At 42.3% G+C, this 27468-nt stretch overlaps 1 protein-coding gene across 1 annotated transcript; it reads left to right on the top strand.

The window, feature by feature from the left end:
• The first annotated feature begins 340 nt into the window (after positions 1-340).
• Positions 341-26193, top strand: mlycd (malonyl-CoA decarboxylase). Its single transcript, XM_084059973.1, has 5 exons — positions 341-1022; positions 13686-13798; positions 14540-14696; positions 15649-15801; positions 25050-26193. The coding sequence occupies exons 1-5, from the start codon at positions 453-455 to the stop codon at positions 25596-25598; spliced, it is 1542 nt and encodes a 513-aa protein (XP_083916099.1). The 5' UTR covers positions 341-452; the 3' UTR covers positions 25599-26193.
• The last annotated feature ends 1275 nt before the right edge of the window (positions 26194-27468 follow it).

Genomic DNA, 27468 nt, shown 5'->3' with positions numbered 1-27468 from the left:
AGTTAAAGTTTTTAAATGTAGAAAAATCCTTTATAAGAATAGCCTATCTGCTATTATTATAGATCTGCTATTTTCAACAACTAAAACTAATAACTAAAGTTTTCAAATAATTATAGTGGTGTAAAAGAACAATATTTGCCTTTTAGATCTTGTGGAGTAGAAGTACAATTATTGAAAATTGGAAATACTCCAGTAAAGAAAAAATACCTCAAAATTATACTTAAGTACAGTACTTGAGTAAATGTACTTAGTTACTTTCTACCCCTGTGAAAAGGTTTGACAAACCACTGTTTTACATTGCAGGCAGGACAGGAGCCTTATTGCAGCCCTGTCTCTTTAAGAGACCCCGGAAAGGATCAGCATGAAGCTGCAAGCATGTGTGTTTCTGGTGTCACAGTGAAACCAGAGCTCCTGTCAGTCACTTGAAGTGCATGTGACAGCGTAACACTGCCATGACCCCCCACCACCTCATAGCGCGTACTCTGCGGGACATCAGCGCGAGGTGCTGCCGGTATCGAACCGGTCTGAACGCGGCCCGATCATCGGGTCTCTTCAGAGGCCTCCACCACCACCACTACCACCACCGTATGTTTTCCTCCTCCACCACGACGACCATGGAGGAGATCCTGGCCCGGGTGGTCGCGCCTCTGCCCACGTACGAGACCAGGGACAAGTCTCCTCCTCCGCCAGAGGCCAGCAGCCTGGAGTTCATCGCCTTCTACCAGGGCCTCCGGGACCGCGAGCAGAAGCTGGCGTTCGTGGAGAAGCTGTCGCGGGACTGCGGCGTGGACCACTGGAGCGTGTCGGAGCTGTCGGTCAAGCTGCTGGAGACCATCCAGAAGCGCGACGTGACGACCATCCTGCAGGCCGAGGACCGGCTGCGCTACAGCCTGACGCCCCGCTACAGGCAGTGTCTGAGCTGCATCAGCAAGGTGCAGGGGGGCGTCAAGTTCCTGGTGGACCTCCGAGCCGACGTGCTGGAGATGATCTCGTCCAAGGCCACCGACAGCCCCCACATCAGGGTGACTATCTATACCCAATGTTGTTTTTGTTTACATTTTGTACGGCGGCGCGCGGCGGACATTCTTTGTGGCGTTCGCGTTCCGAGTACACTGTCACCGTGACAGTGGGCTTTGTCGTCACGTGGTGCAGGACAAAGTACAGTCCAGTGGTTCTCAAACTGAATCATGCTGTCAAGGACCCCCTGTCCCCCATTATGAATATGAACATGTTCAGGTGGGGTTCTGCAGTCAAATTTGGGGTTCTGCAGTCAAATTTACAATGTTAATACAATGTATTTGTACATTGTATACATTGTATTTGACAAATACATGGTATTTGACCACGGACCCCCATCTGAATATATTTTGTGCCAGGGACCCCAACATACAAGATTTGTGTTAATGTTTAAAAAATATTGAAACATGTTCACATTTTTTTCAAGATAAAAAAAGCAGATCTACAAGCTTACAACTCATTGTGCTTGTAGATCGGATTTTTAATGAACCAATGCGTATAGGGCAAAAGTGTTTTTGATGCTATAATAACTGATCTAGCTGAGGACCCCCTTGAACCCCCTCAAGGACCCCTGTGGTCCACTTTGAGAACCACACTGAAGTATACAACCCTTGTACTTGAGTTAAAGTATAATACTCCTCCTGGTTAACTATTGCACAAGTGAAAGTACTGAATATAATATAAACGATTATTTTTTTAAAGGGGATAAACCGTGCATTTAAAAAAATATATATATATATATTTAATATCATATTGTTTATGTCCCTCAAACGTTTTTCAAAAGGTTTGAGCCTAAATCAAGCCTCAGATATACTCATCAACTAACTTCTCTGGCTTATAAAGCACTTTCACCTGCAATACCACATTGTCCTTATTTGGCACGTGGCGCTATTAAGCCAGTTTGCATGCATGTTATCTCCTGGTTCTGTGTGGAAAAAGTAAAAAGAAAAAGAAGGAAAAGGTGCTTTGTAGGTATGCATGTGATGTCACAGGCGGGGGCAAATCAGTTGGCCTGTTTTGAGACCAATTTACATAAAACCCCAGATATGCTGTGAAAGCCTGAGTGCTCAAACTTGGGTATTTTTTGGGATAGAAGAGAGGTAGGAGAGACCAAAAACACACAAAAAAGAAGGAAAAGTTAAAATTCATGGTGTAGCACCTTTAATATCAACATAGCCTATTGCTGAATTGTTTGCACAATGCATTTACAAAACCTCAAAACTCTCTGAAACTACCAAAATAATGTCGTCACCTTGTCACAATGGGACTTGCTTGTAGAACGTCTGTGTGTTATATAAAGCTTATAGAAACAAATGTAAAAACTAATATTTACTGCACTGTCCATCTCAAATGTTGTGACCGGTGATAATTGTGTGGACAATGACATTCTAGACAAGAAAGAAATTCAACAGCTGACTTCAAAACTATGCTTAAACGTAACAAGTAACGACAACCTTCCTAGAAAGTAGAGTCAAAAATAATAATTAAATATAGCTGCAAGCAGCCATAAGGGGGCTAAGGAATGCAACTGGAAATGTGGAAAATGCAATATATCTCTGCTGTCCAGCACGAAACTGCTAACTCCAAAACGCATTGTTCAGGAAACGAAAAAACTAAATATACGTTTTTCAGGAAATTAAGAAAACCTTATATTTTTAAAACAAAGCAATACTGCCTCATCAAAGTTGGTATAGTGACTTTATATATTGTCAGATACTTGCATGTGTCATTATATTATTAACACTGTACCCAAATCGCGGGTAAATGAACACTTTACCCAGCGCAAGTGGAGTTAGTAGTTTCAGACGAGCAGAAATCAAGCTGAAGTGGAGTTAGGTGTCCACAACAACAATAGCGCCACTCACTGCTGAGGGAGAGGTTTCAAAAGCTAACAATGGATCTCCAAGCTCACAATGCATCACAACAACGTGTGAATTAATGCCCTGATGCTTCATGCCACTTATTATATAGGCCTACAATAACAAACAGGACTTTAAATATTACAATAACTTCTGCAAAGAGGTAGAACTAGCGCGACAGAAATGCTATGAACGCCTTTCTTCTTGTCACATTGCTCTCCTCATTAAACACTTCATAGATTTTAGAAATATAATTACTTGTTTTCATGACATTAGCGTCAGTGCTAAGTTTGATAAATAGGTACACTGCATAGTTAACAGACTACGGGGAGCTTGTTTACGTATTCCTCCTCCTCGCTCACTGCGCAATGCGCTCTACTCATGCTGTTAAAAAGCAGCGCTGTAGAGGAGAGGAGGGAGTTGTTTGTTTTTGAAGGACAGTTTGAGGATCCAATGGAGTTGGGAGTTTTCGTCAGAGGCGCTTTTTAATACTTTTCATTGGTTCAAATGTTTTGATTTTTTACACAGACCTAAAGGGTGTTCAATAGCGTTGATTTATGAAAAAAAAAAAAAAGATGAAAATGTTAGCTGGTTCGTCCTGGATACCGACGATATGCAACAAGGCTTAGAAACAGAATGGATTGAACTTGAGAGAAAGCAGCCCATGCAATTTACAAATGAGCAATCTAAACAACTGAGCAGAGTGCTGAGGGAATGTGGATATCGTAATGTACCTCTGTATTGTGTTGCTTATATTGCAGATTTCAAACTCGGTGTCAAAATTTCAGTTACCGCAACAGAAGTTTGCACATTTTTGTACTTCATCTACACAACACAGATGGATTGTAGTTTTCTAATTTGGCTTATACATTTTGTTACCATAGCGACACTGTAGTTAGTCGGCTTCATATTCCGACAATGGATGTCATGAACCAAGCCCCTGTTTCACTAACTACTCTAGATCAGTGGTTCACAAACCATTTACCAATAGAGAAATTTCATATCTCCTCGGAACCGAAGCTCATACTCGAAAAAACATAATTACAATACTCAAGTAAATGCAATTTGTTCCTGTCACTACTGAAAATCCTGAGTTTTCATTTGTACAAATGGATTCGCAAGGGTCCATTTGGGTCCATTTGTACAAATGAAATCCATTTGGTTCCCCATGGTAACGGGTCCATTCAGCTTAATTCAGTTCCATTAGCACCACCCCATGGGGAGCACTGGGGATTTTACGGTGCGCTTTGTTCTGAGGGATGGTATATGTCCTTCACAAAAGGGGTCGTTGCCTTGCATCAGCTTATCAATCACACCACCGCACCATCGGAAGTTTGGTACTTTTAAGATGCTGTGTGAATTTATTACAGCTTTTTAGCTACTTTGCATTCAAATACAGCCTGACATTTGCAGCCTAAATGATTGATCCTTTCTGTGATGCAGCCTTCTAATCCTGCAGTGTATTTCAAAGTGTCAGAGTAAAGGGGGCAGACGGAGAGAGCTGTGCTCTCGTCTCATCCCATGTCCCAAAGTAACAGGGCTCACATTTCATCACAGCCTGCTGCAAGGCCCTGACCTTTGGACCACTTTCTAACTTAGAATCAGAAACTTGAATCAGGAATGTGCTTCAGAACTATACATGGGCTAAAATGTTTTCTAGACATGTGTACTGAAATGTGTCTTAGGTCAAAGATGTGTACAGTACCATTTAGCTTAATTCTGACTTTGGCATGCTGCTGTGCAAAATGTATACATTTCAACCAGGCCAGACTCAGTGCTGTGTAGGTCTGGAATTTCATCATTTTAGGTGCTTTTCGTGTAGTACATTTTGTTAGGCAAAAAGGCCAATTGTCAGGGCAGGAAGGCCATCAAATAAGTCCACGGAAATAATATTTTCAATTTAATGTATTCCTTGTTTTTACACATAACCATCAGTGAAATAAATAGATAAAAATCTCTTTATTTCACAAAATCATGTTTTGGTATTCATAAATTACCAATATGTGTAGAATATGGTGAGTCAGGAGGGGAGTTAAGAATTCAGAATCTCAAAACAAAAGACACTGGTGTTTAAAAACTGTATTAACAGGAAAGAGGCAGAGGAGAAAATGATGAACTTTGAGTGGCAGAAGGCCAAGGTGAGGGGTCCCAGCGGCCATGGCCTTCATGGCCTCCATTCCTAGCCTGGTGCTGTGTATAGTGTTTCAGCTCATGTCACTTTACTATTATGGGCATATGAAAGTTATAATAGACTTGTGTTCCAACATTTGTTTAAGATGTGAGCTTAATTCTGACTTTCAGCCAGGTCAGTGCTATGTATAGTGTTTTGGTTGGCTTGATGTCACGTGAAGCTAGTATTATGAGCTCATGAAGATAAAATAAGCACTTTACCAAGATCAAAGTGGGCTATATCCTGCAGGTCCTACTTAAGACATGCACTAGGGCTTGGCAATACAGTATATTGATATTGATATTGTGAAGGCTAGATATCGTATGGGATTCTGGATATATTAATGTGGTGATATGGCTCATGTTACTCATGTAGTTATTATATTGGCATTATGGATGATTATGTGTCAAAAATTATATTGTATTGCAAATATTTGTGAAAGCAGCACCCAGTCATATCATCGCAATATCGATAGAGATGTTTGGTCAAAAACATCATGATATTTGATTTTGTTCTGCACTGTCCAGGATCCAATACCTCCTCTTGGTATTTCCACCACCTAAAAGTTTAACCTTTCTGCCTTTGGTGCTAGCTGGCACGTACACTCAGTGAGAATGCAGCTGTACCCATCAATAATTTTAATGTTGTGAAAGCTGTGCCAGGCACAGCTTACTGCTTGGCTCGGTCTCCATTTGCAAGTTTGCCAAAATCTATGATTCGAGATCACTTTATTGATCACTTAAGGTATTATTTGGAGTAGATTTCTGGCAATTGGCAGGTGTATGCTCCTCTGTGTCAGCTAATTTTATTTCCCCTGATTCACCTTGTGCATTCTCACCTCAGAATTTACTTTGATAATGTAATATGCACAGTCATATTTAGGAGATCATTAGAAGATGTTGGTTTGATCTGCCGGCAGTGTGTAAACTTATGTTTAAGTGCTGATACTGTAGTTGACCAGTTGTTCAAATCCAATAATACATTTTAGTCCTAAAAACGCTGCTTATTGATTAATTGATCGATAAGGTTATCAACTATCAATTAATGAATTAATCGATAATTTGCAGCCCTACTCTGAGCCAAAAATTGCTGATCTACAAGCTCACAGTGTGTCGCGATGCGCCGTGCTCTGAGCCTTGATAGACTTACTGAGCTGTGGTAGCCTAATTGGAAGCAAAGACCTGGCATGACCTAGCTGCAGAAGTATTCATTTGAATGGCTAATCCTAATGGGTAACATATCAACACCATTTTAAAGAATGTGGTGCTGAAGCAATCAAGTAATTTGTTTGTCTTTATGAGGTTAGTTACCTAGCATTTCATGTCAAACCCTTTTGATTGATTGCTTGAATACTGTATGAACATGCTTATTGCTTAATTAACAGTACAGGTAGTACAGTCAAAGGTTCTGCTAAAAGGATAACACAAAAATCCCCAAGGGCTTGTTTCCATTGTGGTCCTTGTTTAGGCTAGAACACTGACTGCACTGACACTGAGTGACATGTATGTTTATCAAGTTGATTCATTTTAGTTTTAATATTTTCATCCGTATCCACACTATAGTTTATTGATACTTAAGATACAAAAATATAACTCAAATGTGTGAGTTAGGCTACATAGCTTTGGGAAGATTGCCTGGGGTAGATTACAATCTGATTAGTTTTGATCAATGGATTAGTTCCTGTTCCTTTCTGAAAAGAATAGTCCACTTGTTCGCACACCGGGTAAAGCTCCAAATGTATTATTTATGACCACCTAATAGGTGGTCATAACTCATAAATTATACCTTTACCCAGTGTGCGGACTCTATTCTTTTTATGTTTGCTTCTGCCCAGCACCTGGATTTTTAAACTGTGAATGTGCTTTATTCACTTGCCTGTTCACTTCTGACCCAAATACATGCCAAACGATGATGGCAGTAACAGTAACATCCTAGCAGCATTTCTTTTCAGTCTGACAAAATCAAGTGTGGTGCTTGTGCACTCAGGTGGCACTCAGTCAGGATGCATCCGGTTTGGCCTAGCGTCTACACAAATAAAGTTGTCTTTGTTCGGGTATGGAATCTGGGCGGGGAGGGTGATATTCGCTGTTTGTACGGAAGCTCTGCGTATTCCTCTAGGAATACAGAAATGTATGGGTACTTACTTGGGTAGGTATAATGCCTACACTGGGAGAAAAAAATAATTGACTGCAGTGACTGCACTAAATTTAGAAGAATAGTAATAGTCACGTTAGTTCTTCTAACCTGCATGTAGTATCAAAGTCACACTACTTTTTCTGTTCTCTACCCTTACCTGTATGTATCTTTGTTTCACCTTAGTTATGGTAAACATTATGTTTATTTTCATTTGTTGTACTTTTAACAATTTTTTCTTTACATTTACAGGTAGCATATTTAAGTTTAGGACCCCGTGCTTAACATGTAATGTTTGTTCCTTCCTAACGCTACCTGCCAGTGTTGAGGGCAGACAGGTGAAAGGGTCGGACAGACTAGAGACGTGTTTGGATACTTTAAGGTCCTGCTGTTTTGGTGTTGGGGTCAAAAAAAGATAATAATTGGACTGGAGAACACAAGTCTATGTCTTATATATGATTTGTAAAGGTCCTGCTAGGACCTATCTCTGAGGGACCAGCTTGCGTCATACCTGGCTCAATACCTATCGTAGGGCCTTTAGGCTGTTCCTCTATCACGCCACAGGCAACAACAGAGACTCATTTGTTAATCAATAACACACAGTTCAGCAGTAGCCTAGTAGCTGAAACACACACACACACACACACACACACACACACACACACACACACACACACACACACACACACACACACACACACACACACACACACACACACACACACACACACACACACACACACACACACACACACACACACACACACACACACACACACACACACACACACACACTTAATGGTTGCCACCTGGGTCTTGTTCCTGCACAACATTTGTTTGCCTGTTATTATTTCTAGAATTGATTGAACTAGGAATGGAAAAGGTCAGAGTGAATATGAGGCTCTTGCTCAGTATTGACAGCATGTGCACACACCAGCGGGAGGAAAAAATGGCATTCAAAAAACGATGTCTGTAATCAAAATAGCACCAAGCGCGCAGGCGAGGCAAAAGTGACTAAATTACTAAAGTAATTACTGAAGTAATGAAAGTTTGGAATTCTCAAGGCTGCAATTACTGTGGTTCTTGCAAGAGTGTCACTTTGGATTCTGGTCCAGATTAGTCTCCCTCGGGTGGCCAATCGATTGGTGTTATTTCCCCCCGTTCCTTGCACCTCTGGGCTTTTCATCCTCCTTCACCTGTATTCAAGCAGAATCAATGAAAGATGAAGAAAAACAAGTTTGATTGCTGCATTCTTTTTACACAGAATTCGTTTTAGTCACCTCTCTGTGGTAGTGTGGTTTAGGGCTGCGTCTATCGATTATTTTCTTAGCCATTATTCTATTGATTTATTTTTTCGATTAATCTAATGATTGAGAAGCATGTTTTTGTATCATCGTCAACAAATCAACACAAGAAATGCGAATAGATTTTTTTAACCACTTAAGCCCTATTTTATACTTTTTGTACAACAGTGTTATGCAAAAATACTGAAAATAGTCACGTCACACTGCTTGTAATGAGCTTGTAGATTTGCAACATTTTGATTAGCGATTATTTTTTATAAGCGATTAAATCTGTTCAATTAACCGTTGCACCCCTAGTATGATTTGAAGAACATGCTGCTTGCGGTGTTCAAATGATAGACACTGTAGACACGTAGGCATGCATATGGCCTTCTAAAGTAAAGACAAATGGACTCTAGACACTAAACTCTGGTTCAGGGCCCACTTGAAAAAATCTTAGCGGCCCACCCATCTGACCACTTTCAACTTTAAGTCCCTATTTATCAGTATCACAATGAAAACACATTTTTCAAGGTTTTATAGGAAAAAATACCATCACATTTATTTTTTACATTAATCTTTTAATATTAATGTTATTATCATTAAAATCTTAGTGTTTATTATTTTGGGGACCACTTGCAATATTCTCACGGTCCAGCTGTGAGCCCCGGTCCACAGGTTGGGAATCACTGCTGTACTTCATACCAAAGATTTGCGACAAGCCGAATTGTAACCTGTAACCACTTTGTTTCTGAAAACTTGATATTTCCAACATTATACAACTGGACAGTCCACATCAAAAGTGACGAGCTGAGACCGGTTGTTGTTTCCACAGCAACGGCACTTCCCATTGAAATGCGGGCTATGGGATATAAGCAGCTGACTTACTCGTCCCTCCCAGGTATAGGAAGGAAAACGGAAAAAAAATCATTAAATCAATAATGCGTGCCTGAAACACCTGACAGTATTTCCCTATAAAATAACATTTTTTCTTATCGTATTGATTTCCTAAACACTACATGGATGAAGTGATGTTTTTGTTGTTACAAGTGTTAACTAGCTCTATATTCTGATAATCATTGCTATAGTATAGAGTGTTTTTCATTAACGGGGGTCTCCTCATCTTTCCAGCTCTTCAGTAAACAGAACATACCTTTTCAACTCGGGATCTCAATTTCATCCAATTAGGAGAGATAACTCATACAGGACACGACACAGGATAAACAAGTGAAATTGAAGTGATGGGGGAACAAATGAGCAGACAAAATTGGAACTGAAACCCTATAAAATTGAAGCACGCACACAGAATTGGAGTAATCCAGTCAGGAGAGAGAACCCATACAGGATACATGATGAACAAGTGAAATTGAAGTGATGAAATAAAAATCACACCCAGTGGGAAGTAAGCGGTGCCTACTCTGTTTGAGTGTGTGCTGGTATTCAGATGATACTACTCTATTTGATGTGTGTGTGCTGGTATGTCACAGCCACTTGGCGGACAGCAATTTCGGAATTAGTGTGTCAGAGGTCATAGAGACGTGGGTTTGTTAGTTAGTTTAGTTTATTTCGATCCACATCAACATAATCACAAAACATAACACACTGTAATTCACTACTTCATACTGTTAGATCGAAAAGGCATAGGCAGAAGCTCATAGTTTATTTATGCCTATCCTTCATGTTATATATGTTCATCATCCATTTTTGTTTCTTTGTGTGCATATAAAACAGACTCTAAGGGGCTTTAAACACATGCACTAGTGACATACAGTAGCCATCTTTAGAACCCCAGTGCTAGCAGGGCAAAAAAAAAAAGTATTGACGTGTGTAAATATTACATACTGGCACTTAGCAGCCTTGTGAGTACATGGGTCAGAACAGAGTCATTAGGTAGAGTGTTCCATGTCAACATTAAGAGTCTACAAATGAATTGCCCTTCGTGCTTTCAGTGTAACCAGTGGCCAAAATGAAGAGCGACCTCGTAGCAGAGACTATCAACTTTACAAAATCAGTAACCTGCTACTTTAATGTAGCTCCAGTGTCAAAGCGCGTCGGGCCATTTTCTCTCTAATGGGGTGGATTCCCCCTCCATTCCCTGTGTCACCCAGTCCCCTAATGCAAGTGCTGAATTACTTGGCCCTTCCATTTCAAAGGGCTTCATCTTCCTGCAAGGTCAATGGAATACAGATTTGTCCCTGGGTTTCGGCCTTCCTTCCTTCTGTTTGTGTGATTGAGAATTGCTGCCCAAGGCAGCAGCTGCGCTAATGTATTGTTGATGTGTTTGGGTGTCCTCAGAAACACTTGGCTAGGATTTATTACAAGCTATCACACAATCATCTATTTCGCCTCGGGGTAGCAATGTTTGACAAACGCACACACATCCTAAAAAACAGATAGAGAACTGTGTTGGTTTTTATTCAAGCCCACAGGGCTTGCCTTGACCCAGTGCACAGAAAGATCACATTTGCCTCTGACAGCCTCTCAGCCATGGAAGTGAATCTTTTAAGAGCTGATGCCTGTTTTTTGGGGAAGAATTTCCGATGTGAGGGAGTTGGGGAATGGGGATTTATTTTTTAAGCAAAGGCTCTCACACATTGGCTCTATTGTGTAGCCGCTAGCCATGTGTAATATTGATTGATTGGTTTCAGTATTGGTTTAATACCGGCAATAATTATGTATAGTTCTTCTCATGATAAATGAAATACTATATAAGATGCACATATAAGATGCACAATTCTACTGACTGTTATTGAGATTGACCAAGAAGGCTTTACACACTTTCAACTTAGCATCCCTATTCCCTATAATGTCATTATGGGTAACCTTTTCTCAAAAATGTTTTCCTTCAAAATGTTGAATATGAAATTTAAAAAGAATCTGATATAGCAAAAATTGTAGCCCCACATCACGACACAGTGTGAGCTTTTAGATTCGCTATTTTCGCTATTCGTTGTCCAACAAAGTATATTAGTCCAGGGGCCAAGCCATATTTTGGTACCACCTAAGGTGACCGTAAAGTTTTTGTATTTTTGTCTTCCTACATGTCTCTAGTTTATATTTTGGTATGATAACCCTTCCAATCTTGTAGCTTAATGGCAGTTATCACTACCTACCGGCTAATGTATCCGGTAGGAGACACAAAGTAGAATCTTTGTGTCTCCTACCCCGGGCATCAAATTATTGCGACAAAAAACAAAATATATCCATGTATTCAAGGCTTCATGGGGTGTGCAATGGATAACTTCTCAGATTTTTGGTGTTTGCTTAAAAAAAGACTGCTTTCCATAAGCTTGTAAAAGTTGACCCTCCTTCGGTCTAGGGTGGTCATAGCTGAATGGGTAAAGAGTCCCCCTGAAAAACTTAAAGGAGGAGTTCACCCAAAAAAATATTTATTTTCTATCAATTGCACACCCCATGAAGCCTTGAATACATGGATATATTTTGTTTTTTTGTCGCAATAATTTGATGCCCGGGGTAGGAGACACAAAGATTCTACTTTGTGTCTCCTACCGGATACATTAGCCGGTAGGTAGTGATAACTGCCATTAAGCTACAAGATTGGAAGGGTTATCATACCAAAATATAAACTAGAGACATGTAGGAAGACAAAAATACAAAAACTTTACGGTCACCTTAGGTGGTACCAATTTGTGAAAATATCAGTGTTGGCCCCTGGACTATATAGGGCCTAAGTGGTTATGGTAAACGTATATAGTAAGACTACTTACTATACAGTATATATGTCTCTTGTTTCTGTAGCATGTGGCATGACGTACAAGTACACTCCCCCTGGAAATAATGCTAGTATGTCACATGATGTACAAGTACACCCCCTGGACATGACGCAAGTATGTTGCACGGACTTGCCCCCAATCCATCCCTTGATGCTGAGTGTCTAGCATGCAGTGAGGCATTTTTATAGACTTTGGAATGACCCGGCCAGCGATTAAACACCGACCTCCCAGTCTGAGGGAGTACACTCTAACCACAATTCCACTGAGCTGGTAATGTTACCAGCAATGTATATATTCACAGTATGTATCATATTTGTGTTTATAGGTATGAGCTTATGTTTTTCCCCCAGAGACTTTCTTTAAATAATATACCATATGTCTGACCTCTGCAGACAGACATGCCTGCTCTGAAATGACAAGTTGTTTATTGAAGTTCCTATTGCGCACTTCCTATTGCACGCTCGAGTGCATCACCACTCACAGAAGATGTAATGAAAACATTCGCACGGCAAACAGATACACCCTGGGGACAAAACAAGCCCCCCCACACACACAGTACCGACGACTGTGCGCGTGTGTGTGTGTGTATGAAGTCACACCTTAAGACTAACCATATAAGCCTCGCCGTCAATAACCAAGATAACGGCTATCGCAGTGACTTCTCTCAATAAACGGCTATTACGAGACAGTGAAAATGCAGTTGTTTACCCTAAGCTGCAGCGAAGGAGGCACACGAAGGCATCAATTTCACATCAAGTACTTTAATGAAATCTCTAGGAGAAAAGAACAACTGTTTTACAGGGGAGAGTGGAAGGGGAAAAGAGAGTGGAAGGGCAAAAGAGAGAGAAATGTCTTTTTTTGCAGTAGTATTGTAGGGCTGGGGCGATATGACTTCTAACCAGTATCACGATTATTTCCAACTTTTGTCTCGATTAAATTTTTTTTTTTTAATATAGTGAAAATAGCTGATCTACAAGCTCACAACGAATCGCACAGAGTGAGCTTGTAGATCGGCTATTTTCACTATAACATGTTCACTATTTGTGTACGCCACCATTTGTACAACAAAGTATAAGTGGTTAATCAACAAAGCATAGGTGGTTTTTCATGTCGATTTGTTGATATTTACAAAGTTTACTCACACTTTGAAATCCACTGACCACAGTATGCTGTATACCTGCTGCTGTTTGCATCTTAATCTGTTGGCACGAGACCTTACCTTACAGTACCTCTCTTACCAATTATCATCATAGTTATCATCATAGTTATCAAGCTATTATCGAGTACATAATAACACGCCTGCTGGGTTTACGCAGCAACATGTGTGAGTGTTAATTTAACTCTGGGTGTAAAAAATCTCAGTTACACTGAGTTATAAATTAACACCGGATTGTGGGTGTTGTGTGTCTGTTATCAGCAGGATGTGGAGGTTATTTCTGAACCTTCACTCTTCTCTCTCTCTCTCTCTCTCTCTCTCTCTCTCCCACAGGACTTTAATTCCACGCTGAAGAGCTTGCTGTCTGAATGGTTTTCTGTTGGTCTGGTGCGACTGGAAAGGATAACCTGGCAGTCGCCCTGCGAGCTCCTGCAGAAGATCAGCCAGTAAATAATGCACCCACACGACCTCACTGCTGTGGTCTCCTCTCCTCTCTTCTCCTCTCTCTCACATGCACTATACTGCATCTAATAATATATAGTTGCTGTCTGGTTGAAACCTTGTATGTCCAAAAAGGTTACTTTTCAGGAAATTGGTTAAATATATCATTTCATTTGTTAAATCTATTTATAAAACCCACAGACACACTTAAAACACATTTACATTTACACAGATACAGGTAGGCCTGTCACAGTTAATACATAATCGCCTAATGGCAATTATTATTTGGTGATAATCACAATTATTCTGCATAATCGTCGTAATTGTTGCCATGTTGAAAAATGTCCATACATTTTCAAACATTCCAAAAATAGCATTATAGCTGATCTACAAGCCTACAACGCTTGTGATGCGTTGTAGGCTTGTAGATCAGCTATTTCCGCAGTTTTTTTTTTTTTTTTTACTGTATAAGATTATTTAATGTGATATATTTAAAGTTATTTGTCATATACGCCCCGTGCAGTTTTTGATTAGAAGCCTAAAAGGCAAACAAATTTCATTTTTTATTCATAATGTTCCAATGTTCAATGGCAAGAACACAATTATATTGTTAATCACAATTATTTGTATGACAATTAAATCGGCAACTTAAACATTCTATACCCTGACAGCGCTAGATACAGGGTTTCTACCTGACAGCAACGATATTATGGTTCACTTTAGCATCACTCTCCATGCATCACCAGGTACGAAGCGGTGCATCCGGTGCGAAACTGGACCGACATCAAGCGAAGGGTGGGACCGTACCGCCGGTGCTACACCTTCACACACGCCTCCATGCCGGGAGAGCCCCTGGTGGTCTTGCACGTGGCGCTGACAGAAGACATCTCTGATAACATACAGGTTAGAGAGCGTGAGTCATTGGGCTGCATGAGCCATATGACTTCAAATAGATACAGTATCACGATTATTTCAAACGTTTGGCTTGATTACTATTCATAAACATAGGGACAATTATGAAAAAAAAATGGGGGGATAGATGATCTACAAGCTCACAGCACGTCGCGAATCGCGATGCAACGCATTGTGCGCTTGTACAACGAGCATTGTACAACAAAGTATCATACTGGGTTAAGTGGTTAATCAGACTAATCGATTTTTTTGATGATATTGTTTTTTTTAATAATTTAGATCGATTGATGTTTAAGAACATAATGAAACATTTTATCTGCTGCTCAATTATTAGAAATGAGCAAGATATAGGCGTTTATTGGTTCTAAATATCAGTTTAGACATATAATACAATCCAGATTTTCGGTTCATTGCCCAGCCCTAGTGTCTCGTCTTACTGTAATAGCTCTAAACAATGAAGACATCTAATGGACCACATATAAACAAACCAGCATATAACAATACGCATGCATGAGCATTGATTTAAAGAGCATTGAAGTTTATGGTATTGTGCCGCCATGCTTCGATGGTAATGACAAGAATAGCTTTCATGCCGGTATCTTTATTAACCACATGAATCCTAGCATCCCTATTCTAGGCATGTCATAATAGAAGAACATTCACAGAAAATAGCCGACTACGTTATAAGTTATTTCAAGTTAAGCTGCTACGATTTACAAATATTTAGAACGTTTTTCAAAAACGGTGAAAGATTTTGGCTAGTTTTGAAAATGACTAACAACACAAATCTTTTCCTATGAGGGTGCCTGGCACAATATCTTTTCAGATGAGGGTCACTCTGCGGCCTAATACCTATCAATTTGTTTGAGTACCACTGCACCAAGGCAGAGTTAGTTTTCAGGCCTGTCTACACCACTCAACAAATGTGTTTTGTTCCTGGCAGACTATCGTCCGTGAGTCCGCCACCGTGGACACTGAGGAGGATGCGAATAAAATCAACACAGCCATCTTCTACTCCATCACCTCCACCCAGGCAGGCCTACAAGGGGTGGAATTGGGCAACTATCTCATCAAGAGGGTGGTGCGAGAACTTCAGGTGTGTGGATAGATGTATGTATGGATGGCGGTTGATGCAGAGGTGGAATGGAAGTGTTAACAACAGGGTGCCGGAATGGGGGGGGGGACGACAAACCCGGTAACAAACCTGGATGCTTGCAAGTTGCTGCGAACTGTATGCGATCTGAAGGCTGTCCAATCAATTAACACGTTTATCAAATAGGCTGCGCTCAACTTTGTCTGGGTGAATATACGTTTCTGTGAGTCATTTTTGGTGTGTGTGTGTGTGTGTGTGTGTGTGTGTGTGTGTGTGTGTGTGTGTGTGTGTGTGTGTGTGTGTGTGTGTGTGTGTGTGTGTGTGTGTGTGTGTGTGAGAATACCTTAGTGTATTTATCTTTGCAGACAGTAAATAGTTTTGGGTCTTCTAACCTCAGCCAAGTGACCCAATAATTAGCTATTTAATTGCTCAGAAACCATAAACGTTGTGTAAGCTATAAGACATCTGAACAGGACCTTGACGACACAATGCAATTTTTTTCCTCCTCTCTACTGGTCCCCCACTTCAAAAAACCCTGACAGGCTGGGGTTGCGGAACTTATGGCTTTTGTCAGATGTAGAGGAGATGAGAGAGAGCCTGCACATTTTCTACATGAAAGTCTTTACATACAGCAGGCAATTTTCATCAGAAGACGTATTTGCTTGATTGAATGTCAAGCAAACCTGTTAACCTCGCCGCTAATCACAGGGGACCTATCCTCAATGTCAAGTGTTTTGAAGTGCTATCTTTGACGCCAGTATTTCAGGTTTAAGATAAACACGTTGCTATAGGTCAAGGTTGACATAAGACCCATGACATAAGACTTACTCTATGTCACCTCCTCCGACTGGGCTGACATGAGTCTGTTGTGTAAACAATAATAGCCATAAAATGTTAAGTGTTATCGCTGAAGTGTTGGAGGGGTCCTTTCACAATTAATTCAGATCAGGGTTTTTCCAGCTCAGAATGGGCTTTTGAGTGGTGACTACAAGTGACAGTAAGAATGCATGATCTGTCCACATCACGAGGGCAACTTACAGAACACTTTGATTAAGTACGGAATTAAATGTCTACACATTTTGAGTAATTGAAACCCCACTTAATGAAACAATTTATATATTTTTTTATTATAATTTTTAGAACATTGGAAGGGGGCGGTGCCGGGGAGTGAGTTTGAGGGAGAGGGGAGTGGAATGGCATAAACCATTTGAAGGTGCAGATGATTAGCTACAGTCCTAGAGATTGATGTGGTGATAGGCAAATAATAGCTCATCTTATTTGGTTACCAAGGACACATATTTTATTCTCTCAATTCTTATCATTTTGGTGCAGGTGATTTTCCTTTGGGGGTGACCAGAACCTCTCTAGACTGGGGGTGGCCCAAAATTCCTCAATGGAGGAAAAACGCTGTACATGACACAGCTACAGCAACATCAGTTTAAGGGGTCATGTCCACAGAGAACGCCTATTGAACTTTGGATATCATGTCTTTAGCGCTCACACACAGCATGATGACCACCCTGTTCAAATCTATCAACCATTGTGGTGCTCACTGTCATCTGCATTATTAGCACAAATAGCTTAGCTGAAACAATGTGACCATGGGACTTATCATGGCTGTGTTAACAATTCAACGTTGTGTCTAGGGGTGTGCCGATACACTAATTTCACGAAACGATACGATACGATATTTGGCTCACAACTTCGATACGATTTCGATACGATACGCACTTTTTTTATTATGAAACTAGATAAAGTGCTCCTCGGAGCACAGGTCTCCGCCAGGTCAGATACGTTATTGTGGCCTCCTGGTGGCGCTATAATAGGCCAATGTGAAAAGGGTGCCATTTATTCTTAGGTCGTTCACGGCAATCGGACACTGCATTCATGATTTGAAGCATTTTGTTCCAAAAATGTGTTTTGCTAAATTAGACCTGCTGGTGGCGCTATAACAGGCCAATGTGAAAAGGGTGGCATTTCTTCCTCGGCCTAGTGGGAATGTGCGTGTGAAATTTCACGGAAATCGCACGCTGCGTTCATGGTTTGAGGCAGTTTGTTCAAAACGGACCAATCCTGCAAACTTTGGATGGCAACCTTAACCAATAAGGATGGAATATGGGAAATCGGACAGATCAGGGTTGATCACATGACTATAGAGATACTGTGTACCGATTTGCATGACGTTTGGTTAAAAACTGTAGCAATAATGTGAAAAAAATGGGTTTTGCACAAATCGGCCTCCTGGTGGTGCTATAACAGGCCCATGTGAAAAATTTGAGGCAGAGGTTCTGAATTGGCATCCAGGGAGTGTGTGTGCACAGTTTCGCAGCGACCGGGCCAACGGTGCCGGAGATTTGGTGGTAACACACGGACGGACACACGGACGGACGGACACACGGACGGAGGGTAAAACATACTCTCTCGCCATGCCTTACGGCCTGGCGGAGACAAATATATGGAGGAGAAAAAAAGAAAATGCAAACAAATAATTCTGTTTTTGCATTATTCAGACATGCAAACTTGTAGCTTTTCAGCTACAATAGCCGTTTTGAATCCAAATAGTATGACACCTGACCCGAAAAAAAAACATGTTGTCACTCTTTTCACTTCGGGGCCGTTTGCATGCCTGATTATTATGATTGTAAAAAAAAAAAAAAAAAAAATCAAAAACGATATTTTTTTCCCCCAAAACGATACATATCGTCGCGAAAACGTATCGCGATATATCGCGGGACGATATATCGGCACACCCCTAGTTGTGTCATGTAAGGATCAAAAGAGCAGCGCTCCTCTCCAAAAGTTGAACTGGAGGCGCACCAGCACGTCTTTACCATAGAAGTGCATGGAAGTCTGGTGCTGCCAACTCAGAAGGCACTCTCTGTTGACCCATTTTAGGTCCCTAACACTTGTAGCGCCCCCCCCCCCCATGGCTTCTTCACTGGGGTGTAGTATTCCATTTTTTATGACTCCAGATCAGAGTGGTTTTACTCTGAATGACTCATCTGCTGAATTGTAACTTCCACTCAGTCACTGGCGAGCTTTCAGACAGTGCCCACTGCCCAGATGGCAAAGAATCAAGAAACCTTTGGGAAATCATGTTGTCTTTTGAATGTGCTTCAAAAGTTTTGTTTTTGCTTTCTGTCTCTGGCAATTTTTGTGGCTATTACATGGACATCGCTACCCCCACACACACACACACACACACACACACACACACACACACACAGAGCGTGTGTAGTACATTTCTGATAAATACATTAACTGATAAATTATGATGTATTAGAATTACAAGTTAAGCTACTCAGCAGGACATAAGGTAATTAAAATCAGCTCCACGTTTACCATCTGCAACATTAAAAGTGATGAAAACATTAATGCATTTTACTAATTACAATCCAATAATGTGATTGTGAAATGGGCCATGCATAATGAGAACTTTTATATTTGGTACTGTTGAGTATAGTTTGATACCAAGATTTTTGTGGTTTTACTCGAACATTTTGCTATCACTACTTTCACAAAAAAGTGTAGTTTTTCCAACACACACACACACACACACACACACACACACACACACACACACAGCCTACTTCCCAGATAACTCTAAATCTCTGCAATAAAAAATGCGAATCCCCTCAATAAGCACAGAAGAGTCCTCCAATGTCAGGCCTCTCCAGGTAGCACTTGTTAAATGACTGGAACATTGAACGGAACATCAAAAGCCAATCCATGTGACAGCTGGGAAATAGCTTTTTCTAGTGCATGCTCATGAAAATCCAGCTTCCGACCTCCGTTCGGTTATATTTCACTCAGTCATATGAGGGCTGGAGTGTTTTGAGAGCTGCTGCAGCCTGGAGGCATTTCATTTATTGGCATTTTTTATGATGGCGATATGGGGTTCAATAAACTCCTGAAGATATTATATTTCTGTTTACACCGTTTGGTTGTAATTTTCTTTTGGTTTGCCGCGCTATTTGTTTGTGCGACATGAAAGCCGGCTATTTTGTACTGGTGTTGCTGAGTAGCTATTGGCCAATAGATAGATTGCGGATGTTATCACACATTCTTCCTCGAAAGATGGGATATCTTCTTTTTGAACGTGTTGCTTGTGTCCCGTGGGGGACGGGGGGGAGGGCGGATTTAGAACTTTCCATGCTCCGTGATTTGTGTTGGAGCAGAGGCCCTGGCACTCTGACAGGATTTTATTCTGTGTAAAGGTGAAGAGAGGCCATGACAAGACCATCCAATGACGGATGGATTCTAAGGAGTTAGAGAAAAGGTCAGGAGATTTGATTTAGGGTTGGGCAGAGGAGGTCTTTGAGGATTGGACCCCGAGGCCTCGTTCTGGCACATATCTGGCTCTATCTCCTTCCCTCTTAATTCTTCCTGATATCGCTCCCTGCACAGTACAATGTTATCTATGAGCGTACTAGCCATGCCAATGTCCAACTCTGTCTTTTACCTCCTTCAACACTCTCCGTCTCCCCGTCTATAGTCACCTGACCTGAATCTTTACATCACACATTTCTTTTGTTATGCCTCCGCCGGCGGATAGCTGTGCCCGCTGCCTGGAGACATAGGTTGTCCGTCTGTCCGTCCGTCCGTCCGTCTCGACATTGTGAACCCGATATCTCAGGAACGCCTTCAGGGAATTGCATGACATTTGGCACAAACATCCACTTGGACTCACGGATGAATGGACTAGAAGTAGGCGTGCAAAGGTCAAGGTCACTGTTACCTAAAAGAAAACACAACCATTCAATTCCTTCTAAGTCCTCACTACATAGACTAGATGCTGTGAGTCTGGACAGACACAGATGTACACTGCAACTGGTTAAAAGCAATCTAGGGTTTCTTTATGCGTGTTTTCTCTCATCTCTCCTAATTTCTTCGTTGTCAGTCCCTCATGTGTACTGTGGCTTCTGTCGCTGCCAGCCCTACCGTTGGCCATGAGGAGGGGAGGCAGGGGAAATTAAGCTTCAGCTTCAACCAGGTGATGGTTGCTCAGATGGTCATGATGAGCGCTCAGCGGGGAGCTGCTAGGGGTTAAGTGTCTTGCTCAGGGACACGTGTCTTGCGTGGACTGGGAGGCGAACCGGTGACCCTCTGATTACCAGACAGCCTCTCTACCCGCTCAGCCACAGCCACCCCAGGAGGGTATATAGACTACCACGTGCCTCCTCCGATACATATGGTCGCTGTCGGGCAGAAACCTCTTATCTCCACATTGTAACTTTTTAAAAAATTTTTTTTTATTAATGCCCTACTTGATCATACTACAGCGTCACACAAAAGTATCAAAAGTATCAGATCAAGCTTGAAACACGTTTTGAGCTTGTAGATCTGCTACTGTTGCAATTGTTTTTATTTGAATCCTGAAAAGTAACAGTTTTGGACGTATGAGGTTTCCACCCGACATGGACGATATTGGAGTCACCGCTCCGCTTCTTTTCACCTGACCGCACAGAGTTTTATGGGGAGAGCGTCACGCACAGAGGGTTCATGGCTATCTCCTCCAGATCCCCTCCCCGCTGAGCGGGCGCCCCAACGAACAATTACTGTAGGGGTCACCAGTGCAGCGACAAGGACACAATCCCTCACTGGCTTCCCACACACAAACACCGCCCAGTGTGTGCATTGGAGCGCCTGGCAAAAGCCGCAGGCACCGCCGCTGGAAATCAGGGATTGTTTTACCTCTAAGCCACCCAGACACCAAACACACAAGCATTTCAAAATGTACCCTGCCGAGTAGGGATGGGACGATATGAACATTTCATGTCACGATTATTGTGACCAAAATAATTGCCATTTACGATATTATCGCGATAATCAAAATATGTTTAAAAATAATAAATCAAAATCTCTGCGATTACGATTATTCTGAGCGATATTTATCACGATAAACGGCATTGTATAGAATTGTGTTGCACATTAAACTTTTACATAGATAGCTTAATAGACTTGTTTGACAGCACTATCAATGTGTAGAGTTTAACATCTCAATAATTAGTAAACTTGACCTTTGGCTCTGTACTTGGTCTGCTCTTTTTCCCCTCCGCGCCATACCTCTTTGCCAAAAATCGTGCTGTGCGGCGTTGTGAGCTTGTAGATCTGCTATTTTTTGCTAAAGGCCTCTATAGGGATGCTGGGGTTCAATGTAAAACAATTTTCGTGTCACACAAACATTTGCCGCCCCCCCTATAGTAACTCTGACTGAGGACCCCCTGTTCTATCGATTACTTTTTCGATCAATTGAACAGTTGAGAAGGAAGATGTATCAACAAATCCACAGGAAAAAAAAGTGCCATATATCGTATCGATATCGTGAGCCCAATATCGTGTATCGTAACGTGAAATTAGTGTATCGGCACACCCCTAGTATATAGGGTTTAAGTGGTTAAGCTCTATTTTGTACTTTGTTGCCTACAACTTGACACTGATATTTGTGTGGTGGGATTGGCAAACCCCCCCCCCCCCCAAAAAAGACTTTAATGACCCAAAAAAAAAACACCCCAAAATAGCTGATCTACAAGCTCACAACCCATCGCAACGCTACACGTTCTGAGCTAGTCGATACGCAGTTTTATGTATTTTTGTAATTATTTGATTAAAATCAGCATTTTTTTAAATAATTGATTATATTGATTAGTTCGATAACTGTTGTACCCCTACTAAGAACCCGCCGCTTTTTTCACACAGCCCTGTGTGTACACAGGAGTAAGAAAAAAAAGGCTGGAATGGGGGAAATTGATCCAAAGAGCAACAGCTATGAAGAAGCTACATTATGAGTAGGCTATGTATAGCAGAGGGGAAGTAAAGTCTGTTTTATTCATAAAGTGTCACATCACACCAAAGGTTATCTCATGACACTTTGCCTATAGAGCCGGTCAAGGACCATAAACTCACCCCATGAACAAGCACTTGACGAAGAAACCTCGAGCAGAACCTGGCTCTAGGGTGGGCAGCCATCTGTCTTGACCGGTTGGGTTGAGAGACGAGAGATGACAGAGAGACAAATAGAGGGAGACAGAGACAGACAGACAAACGGAGACAGAGACTGAGAGCAAGATGCTCAGCACAAAAAAAATAACTAGGTATACTAGCTGTAATAGCAGGCCAGCCAAAGTCCATGGAAACCCTCGATGGACAGCCGGGGAATGAATGAAGGAAAAAGATGGATAGAAGGGAAAGGAAAAGGTGATAAAAGGAGAGATGGAAGGAGGGGCTGACAGATGGCAATGAGTCCCTCTGGGGAAGGGGGGGGGGTAGCCCTTCACTCATCCGCTCTCCAAGCTGCTCTGTCACTTATCTACTTGGAATCGTAGATAGCGGAATGGGGGTACTTGGCGCAAGGTGAGCGGGTGAAAATGATCTCACGACGCCATGAGAGGGGGAAAAAACAGAAGGTTGGGGCAGATGCAACGAGAGAGAGAGAGAGAGAGAGAGACTTGGGATTCCAGTGTGAGAGGTGGAACAGTATTAACCCATTAAGAACGGGAACGCATCTGTGTGTCATATTTAGATTTCTTTGGGCTATTCAAAAATAGCAGATATACAAGCTCATAGCGTGGCACCAAGAGCCGCGCTATGAGCTTGTAGATCTGCCATTTTCTAAGCATCAAAAGTCAAATCTTTGATTATGGGGTTCTACAACTGTCTTCTAAACGACAGTTTTAAAAAAATAAAATAATATGTTGCTATAATATCAGTGGTCCTCAAACTTTTTTCATGTCAAGGACCACCCAAAATGATATGTATGGCCGCGGACCCCATCTCAAAATATGTTGTTCCAGAGACCCCCAGAAGCAAAGCTTTGAGTTGAGACAAATGTTCGCTTTAAAAAAATGTATATTCAAAGTCTTAGAATGACACAGATGCGTTCCCGGTCTTAATGGGTTAAGAGGAGGTGAAGGTGATTTCTTAGCTTGCAGAGGAGGGGAACAGTGATAAGGGAGGAGGAGGCAGAGACATGTCTCCTCCGTGTCCGCTGGGAGATTGAAGCGATGGGGTTGATGTTCTCACTGCTGTCTCTGTGCACATCAAGGCTCTGTGCCTGAGCAGTGCCACGCAATCGCTGGAAATGTTGGGTGCTGCTTCTGTTTGCGTTTATATCTTATCAGGGCTGCAACTAGCGGGTATTTTTACAGCGATTATTCAATTGATCAATTTATCTATGAATCGAGCGTGTTTATGTTTATAATCTACTAAATCAATTAGATTAATTAACCGCTTAAGCACTAATTATACTTATATTGTATCACGTAGAAATAGCGATTATTCGATTAATTTATGTAAATTGTTTTTTTTAGTAACAGTTGTTGTTATTATCTATATCTGTCCAACTCACTTTGACTCTGTCACTTTACTTGTTTTTCATAGTGTTTACTAAACACTATGAAAAACAAGTAAAGTGAAACTACTGTTTACTATTAGTAATTACTCATTTACTAATGATCGGATGATCTACCTCTCGGCCTGCCTGCCTACCTGCCTGTCTGTGTCTATCTGTCTGGCTGTCTGTGTGTATCTGCCTGCCTGCCTGTCTGTCTGTCTGCAAACCTTGCTTTTTGTAATTTAGGACAGTAGTTGCATATAAATGGTGCATTTATATAGCGCTTTTTATCCAAAGCGCTTTACATAGATTGTGCATTACATTCACCCATTCACACACACATTCATACACCGATGGCGGAGGAAACCATGCAAGGCACCAACCTGCTCATCGAGAGCAATTAGGGCCTCAGTGTCTTGCTCAAAGACACTTCGACAATAACTCTGGGGGAGCCCGGGATCGAACTGGGAATCTTGTGGTTCCCATGCGGCCGCTGTACCGGCCACTCTACCCCTGATCCACTGCCGCCCCCATATGATGATGTCATTCTGTACATTTATCTGTATTAATAGCAGCTCAATAATGGCCGTCGTTATGTTTTACCCACTTGTAAAACTAACTGCTGTTCTACGTTGTTCATCTCCTCGGCAGTATAAATCACCTATATGACATGCTCAACATAATGGACGCCACGTTGAAAGTGGTAAAAAACGATGCCCTCACAAAAATGCAATAATGGCTGACATATCAGCCAAACCCATATATTGATCGGGTTCTAAATTGAAATGGATATATACTGTAAATGACACATTTTCTCTTTTCCTCCCTGCCTTTCCTGGTGCCCTTTCTTCCCTCCCCCTCCTTTCCTTCTCTCCTCTCCTCCCTTCCTCCGTTCCTCCTGTCCTCGCTGCACATCCAGAGTGAGTTTCCTCACATGGCCCAGTTCTCCAGTCTGTCTCCCATCCCGGGTTTCTCCGCCTGGCTTCAGGGCGTGCTCAGCCAGCACAGGAAGGAGGGCCGTGCCTCCTCGGACCTCCTCTCGGAGCTGGAGTGGAAGGAGGTGGAGGAGGCCACCGACTCCGCGCCGGGCGCCCCGGCGCTGGACGCCCTGCGCAAGCTGCTCGCCTCGAGCGAGTGGGTGCATTCCGAGCGGCTGTCCCGCGTCCTGGAGCCCGTCCTGATGCGTCTCTGCGCCTGGTACCTGTACGGCGAGAAGAGGCGCGGCTACGCACTCAACCCCGTGGCCAACTTCCATCTGCAGAACGGCTCCACCATGTGGCGGCTCAACTGGCAGGCCGACTCCAGCCCCAGAGGCGGGGCCAACTCCTGCGGCATCATGGTCAACTATCGCTACTTCCTGAACGACACGGCGAAAAACAGCGGCCTCTACCTGCAGAATAAGGTCATCAGCACCTCGGACCAGGTCCTGGGGCTGGTCTCCCAGTTTCAGAAGAACAGTAAACTCTGAGACAGACAGACACACACACACGGCTGCTCTGTGACAAGCACACAGACTGTTAGATACACATTTGAATTATTTAGAGCCTTATGTTCAGACGAGAACATGTCAAAGGCTACACGCTCGCAAGAATTATCAATGGACTCATGGACCAAATTCTCATGTTCTGCAGGGTAGATATCACTTGGCATTTAAGATTTCATGTTGGACTCATGGATGGTTATTTGTCAGTAATGTTTTGTTTGATTTCCCCCGGAAATGGTAGCACATTATCGCACTTCAGAGTAAGCGGAGCAGAACGGTATCAGCTGCTGCCGTTCTGATTTTGAAACGAGACGAGAATGTTCTGTAATGTTTTGCGATGAGACCGCTTACGTTTAGCGCATACAGTAGCTTAGGCCTCTTTGCCTCACGGGGTTTCTGGCTGAAGCTGTTTAGCATTGTCTGAGCGATTCCTGTGCTGTGCGACTGTGCCTTATCAAGGCCATGCCGCACTACTGCCTGACAGCGTGTGTGAAGGCAGGAGCTGTGAACGAGTGCACTTACTGGAATAAATGATGTTTTGATTCTTTCTTTTTGGCTGAACTGTCTCACTGCCAAAAAAAGGGGGGCGGGGGAGTACGGGGCTGAGGGGAACATTGAATAATTTCCGCAAAGCGCACCTGCCTGCGTTTGTACACGCACGTCGCTTCGTGGCGTTTTACCCGCCCCGGCACCCGATACACGGCCCGCCTTAACGCTTACTCCTTGTTCCGCCAGCCGCTCAACTCCGAAAGTGCTGAATGGAAGCAAAAAAATGATTTCATATTCAATAACTCTAAACGGAAGTGGCGTTTTATTTTCTAGCCCCGAACTGTGAGTGCTAATAATTTAAAGCCGACTGGGCTCATTCGGGTCCAGTTGGCAGGACCCTCCGCCATGGCTTCGCCGGTCTTTGGTAGTATTGCCGTCATCCGCCCGTCTCTGGAGAGCCATCATTGATAACGAAGTGCTTGACACAGGTGCCAAGCAGCACTCGGATCTACCCACACGCCATTGTTGTGAAATAATACATCACAGCAAGTTGACTGTGAAATTACATTTTATCTCTCGGCGGAGCCAAACTTTTTTTTTTTGTATTCCCGGTCTCTTCCCCCCCCCCCCCCCCCCCCACCTCACTCACTCTTATCTGGCTCTCTCTTTCTCGCGTTTCTCTGTGCGCCTCAATGTGTCCTAGAAACTAATGGACTGAGAAATAAAGTTAAAGCAAATGGCTTGATTGATGGTGTTCAGTTGAGAAGCAGCAGGGAGGAGAGTCGGCGAGCGTAAAAAAGAAGACGGTGTTTAAAGGATGCCCTTGAGAGACAGTCTGTGTGTGCGTGTGTCTTTGTGTGCGTGCGTGCGTGTTTGTGTGTGTATGTGTGTGTGTGCGTGCGTATCCGTGTGCGAGAGCATCGGCTTGTCTCACCGTGGTGAAAGATGAGCGTTGTCACATTGCCATGATGGGTTACACAGGTTTCCATGGGAACTACGTCCTTCACCAGGTACGAGGAGCTACTGGTCGTGTGACGAGTCAAAGTCCCACGTGTTTATTTAACGTTGAAACCACATAGATGCATTTTTACTCTCTTAACCACTTTCAGCCTGGCGTCCCTATTTTGGGCATGTCATTATAGGCCAACATTTTCTAAAATGTATTTTAAAAAGTTCACAAGTGTGAGCTTTTAGATCTTCTATTTTCGATATGGGTTGTTTAAAGTATATAGGGGTATATCACTTAAAACACTTCTGGGTCATTTATTTTTTTATGATTCAATGTTTATTCATTTTTCAGTTATACACAAAAAGTAGAATGTAAACAAAAGGAAGCACCAGAAGCAGACATACAAATAGACAACAA

Source organism: Gymnoscopelus microlampas (genome assembly GCF_963454915.1).
Source record: "Gymnoscopelus microlampas genome assembly, chromosome: 6".
In the NCBI taxonomy this organism is placed as follows: domain Eukaryota; kingdom Metazoa; phylum Chordata; class Actinopteri; order Myctophiformes; family Myctophidae; genus Gymnoscopelus; species Gymnoscopelus microlampas.
This window is presented reverse-complemented; position numbering and strand designations above follow the sequence as displayed.